Here is a 3982-nt window from a genome sequence, read left to right as displayed (position 1 = left end):
AGTGATGCTCCCGTGGACTTGGCTTTGTTACGGCTTGTTCTAGGCTATCGGGGCGGGGTCTCCCCCCCTCTCCCTAGCGCTCCCCATCACCTCAGTTCGAATTCTTTCCACTGGAAGAGCTTTCTCTCAAGCGATAGGTTTTCCAGTTGCTTTTAGAGTCTTGGGGAGGGGGAGTGCTGGCCGGGTAGAGTTGAGAAGCGATTTGTGAGAAGGGAAACAAAGATGGGAGGGGGAGACACAGATGAAACGGATGCAAAGGAGGGAAAGAAAGCCAGCTGGCAGGCAGTACTGGGAGGGTAGCCCTGCCCACCCCAGGCTGCAGTAACCCTGCCTCTTTTTTTTTTTCCCCTTCTCTTCTCCTCTTAATTCCTGGTTTCTAATCGGTCGGTGCTGCCCGGGTTCTCCGCCGCAGCCCCAGAGTCCCGGGCCTGTCAGTGGGCGAGTGGAAGCTCGCAGCGCGGCTCAGCATCCGCGCTCCACGGCGCACCCGGCTCCGGGAGGCGAGGAGCGCGCGTTCTGCCCGCAAAGCTGCTCCTCCGAGCCGCGACCAAGAGCGATTTCCTCAGAAGTCGCTGATCACTGATTTGGCCGGAGAGATGGGTTCTGGCTTCGGTATTAGGATTTCAGCATCTGGGCACGGAGTAGGGGTGGAGGTGCCCAGAAAGACCTGGAGACTCCGGGCAGCGGGGCCAGGGCTGAGAGGCGCGTCGCCGAGGAAAGGCTGGGTGTGGGGCGGGGTCGCTGGTGTGCTTGCCTTGCCCCTACCTCTCCAGGGATGGAGGAAAGGCGAGGGGAGGAACGAATGTGACTGATCCACCTAAAGAGCGCTACTTGCCTGGGCCGCTTTCCGAGTCTCTCCAGAGGCAGAAAGCGAGGGGGTTTTGTTTATTCACCCGCCTCTCCCGTCCTCTATCAGGGATTGAGGCTGTGGGCAAGGGCGACTGGGAGATCTTTGGCTTTCGGTGCCCTATTGATCCTTTCCCTTTGCCTCGGGGTTGAGACGTTGTCCCGCCGCCCGGCCACCACTAACCGATTAGCGCTAACTGCCGACTTACTGGACTTAAAAGCCCTATTTCACCCCCAGCTATTTTCAAAGTCCCGTGTGCCTGGTACTTTCTCCGGGCAAGACGCACCGGAGGGCACGGGCATGCCACGGAATGAGCCGTTGCCAAACAGGCTAAGTTTAGGGGCATCTATTATTCATGTTCTTGCCAGATCCTCTCCCGCCCGAAATAGAAGCCGGAGGTTCTCCGTGACCTACATCTGCGCCGGGAAGGGCTCCCCTGGGCTCGGAGGCTGGGTGGGGGTGGTTGCCCGCGTTGGCCGCCGGACTCCCCAGCCATCCACCCCCTCTGGCTCCAGGCCTCTCCCCATCCGGTCCTCGGTTGGCCGGCAGTTCTCTCCCAGGGCCTTTCCCGTCTCCGCCCGCCGCTGCTTGTGCGGGAGGCTCAAGAGCCAGGCCGGGGGTAGGAGAGGTCCTCCCCGGCGGCCAGGTGTGCGAGGTCGGCAGAGACGTCTGGGCTTCCCAGTGCCCGTTGAGGCCGTGGCCCCCGCAGGGCGACCCCTCGCCCCCGAGAGGAGGGATGGGAATTTCTCTTGGGTGTCGTTTCCTCCTCCTACCCCTGTCCTAGAAGAGACAGTTCTCCGAGGGGCGCCTTTTGGAGAAGGAGCATCGTGAGAGCCCCTATGGGTCTTTGGGTCCTCGCAGAGGCGGGGAAGGACCCTACTGACCACTCCTGCCCTCTGGCTACCCCTGCAGGCCGGAGAACGAGGTGTACGACGAGGACGGAAACCCGCAGCAGGACTTCTACGATTCGGAGTCTGCGGGCGTGGGGAGCCCCGCCTCCGCGCTGCGCGATGCCTACGCGCTCTACTACCCCGCGGAGGAAAGGTACCGCCGCGCAGCCGGGCACTGGGAGGGAGAAAGGGGCAGGGGATGGTTCATCGAGTAGGTGCTTTTTCATAAAAACCCTCCAGTCTTTCTTCTCCCGGGCTGGTCCCCACGAGAGTGAAAGTTAGGAGCGGGCCGGTTTGTGTGGACAGGAGGGCCGCATGGGGACCAAAAGGTCTGCGGCCCAAGGAGCGGCAGTGAGTGCGCGCCCCGGCCGGGTTCCACACCTGAGGTCCTGGGAGGGCAGGACGAACTCTGGTTCTTGGCACTCACGGGAACATCCCAAGAGTTATTCCCTAGTGCCTTCCGGAGGGCCGGGGGGCAAGCGTGACTAGCGGGGGACCTGGGGCTGCCACTTGGGCAGTGACCCCCGGGCGCGCACTTTGCCTCCCTGTTAGAGATGTCGCCCACGGGATCCTTAATAAGGCCTACCGCAAAGTGCTGGACCAGCTGTCCGCCAGGAGATACCTGCAGACGCTCATGGCCAAGGGCTTGGGGTAAGAGTTTGCAAAAGAGTTAATCGGCGCGTGATGGCGCGCACGCGCGCACGCGCCGCGGCGGGTGAGTGGGCCGGTGCGCACTGGGAGGGCGGGGCTGCTTCTACGTCCTTGCGTGCACGTGGGGCCGAGGGTGCGTCTGCGCTGCAGGGTCTACAGGGCCAGCCCCCTGCCACAGGCTAAGGTTTAGGTACCGTGCCAGAAGTTTGGCCAGAGAGCTCGGGAATGAGGCGAGGAGGGGAGCGGGCAGGAAAATCGGGATGTCTGATCCGTTTTGAATAAAAAAAAAAATAATAATAAGTGGTCCCCCCTCTCCAGACCATCAAAACCTTCAAGTTTCTTGGGACGATTTACTTTTTCTTTCCTCACATTTCTTTCACTGTTAAATTCAAATCGAAATAAACAAATCCTCAAATTTGGACACCTAAGGAAGCAAACAGTTTTTGCTCGTGCCAGACAAACCCAAAGCACAGGATTTGCGGGAGCTTCTCTCACCAGAAGGCAATGTTTTAATAGAGCCCATGGGACACCAGAATACGTTTTCCGCACTGAATAATTCATGTGATGAAAAGTATTGCCTGCAGCCTGTCGACTTGTATTATTATCACGTTTTTCAACTTAGCGCGTAGGAGAGCAGTGCTCCCCTCTGACTGGGAATTACGGAATCGATGTAAACTCCACGGCAACAGCCAACGGGAAATTCAGGGCTCTTTGGTGCTTTTCTCTCTGCGTGGGTGGGGGCGTCCGGGAACGGTTAGGACAATTGAGCGCAAAAGCACTGATGGTCCGATCTGAGAGGGCAGCGTTTGGAGAGGGGTTAGGGTTAAATCGCTTGCGTTTGGCCCGGGACCTCTTCCCAGGTCCATCCTATAAGGACTTGGTGCCCCGAGATCTTTGATGGGGAGGGAGTAGCGAGGGTTACCATCGCCGCCCTCCCTGCGACTGCTCCCTGACCGGTCAGGGTGGCGCGCTGGGCGCGGAGAGCTCGCGCCCTCCCCGGAAGATTCCCTCGATGGGTCGGGTCTGCCTGCTCACCCCGCGTCTACTCACCGGATGTCTCCCGCCCCGCCACCCTCTTCCCGACCCCTGTCCTTGCAGTGGGACCCCGGGCGGCAGCGCGGACGACGACTCGGAGCCGCTCTCCAAGCGCCACTCGGACGGCATCTTCACTGACAGCTACAGCCGCTACCGGAAACAAATGGCTGTTAAGAAATACTTGGCTGCTGTTCTAGGGAAAAGGTATAAACAAAGGGTTAAAAACAAAGGACGGCGAATACCGTATTTGTAGCGACGAGTTGCCAGCTATCCTGTGTATACGGCCCTGACACAATGAGAAGTCGTTTTTCCCAACTGACTGAACTGTCATTGCTCCTGTGTTCTGTCCCACATGTATTTATGTATGAAGTCAAGCCATTAAATGAATATTTTGATAATAATATTGTTTTTCTTTTTACGAAGCACTAGAGAATGCACAGATATACTTTGTGGACCAATTATTGATATTGACATATATATTACGAATATATAAAGAGTATATATATATATATAAAGTATAATAGAGAGCCGTTCATACAGTGTGCACAAGGATTGAAGA

General features: G+C 57.7%; 1 protein-coding gene across 1 annotated transcript; it reads left to right on the top strand.

Moving 5' to 3' along the window:
- The first annotated feature begins 222 nt into the window (after window positions 1-222).
- ADCYAP1 (adenylate cyclase activating polypeptide 1 (pituitary)) lies at window positions 223-3676 on the top strand. Its single transcript, XM_010828981.1, has 7 exons — window positions 223-296; window positions 413-612; window positions 917-962; window positions 1216-1674; window positions 1760-1891; window positions 2290-2388; window positions 3487-3676. Exons 1-7 carry the CDS (start codon window positions 223-225, stop codon window positions 3674-3676), a joined length of 1200 nt encoding a protein of 399 aa, XP_010827283.1.
- The last annotated feature ends 306 nt before the right edge of the window (window positions 3677-3982 follow it).

Source organism: Bison bison, unplaced genomic scaffold, assembly GCF_000754665.1.
Source record: "Bison bison bison isolate TAMUID 2011002044 unplaced genomic scaffold, Bison_UMD1.0 scf7180017864498, whole genome shotgun sequence".
Lineage (NCBI taxonomy): Eukaryota > Metazoa > Chordata > Mammalia > Artiodactyla > Bovidae > Bison > Bison bison.
Note: the sequence above shows the minus strand (reverse complement) of the source record. Positions and strands in the feature narration are given on the sequence as shown.

Excerpts from the sequence above, each read along its gene's own strand:
- ADCYAP1 (XM_010828981.1), top strand. The coding sequence starts at position 223 with ATGGGAGGGGGAGACACAGATGAAACGGATGCAAAGGAGGGAAAGAAA. Across the intron at positions 613-916 it reads AGAGATGGGTTCTGGCTTCG|GGATTGAGGCTGTGGGCAAG; the intron begins GTATTAGGATTT and ends GTCCTCTATCAG. Across the intron at positions 1,892-2,289 it reads TACTACCCCGCGGAGGAAAG|AGATGTCGCCCACGGGATCC; the intron begins GTACCGCCGCGC and ends CCTCCCTGTTAG.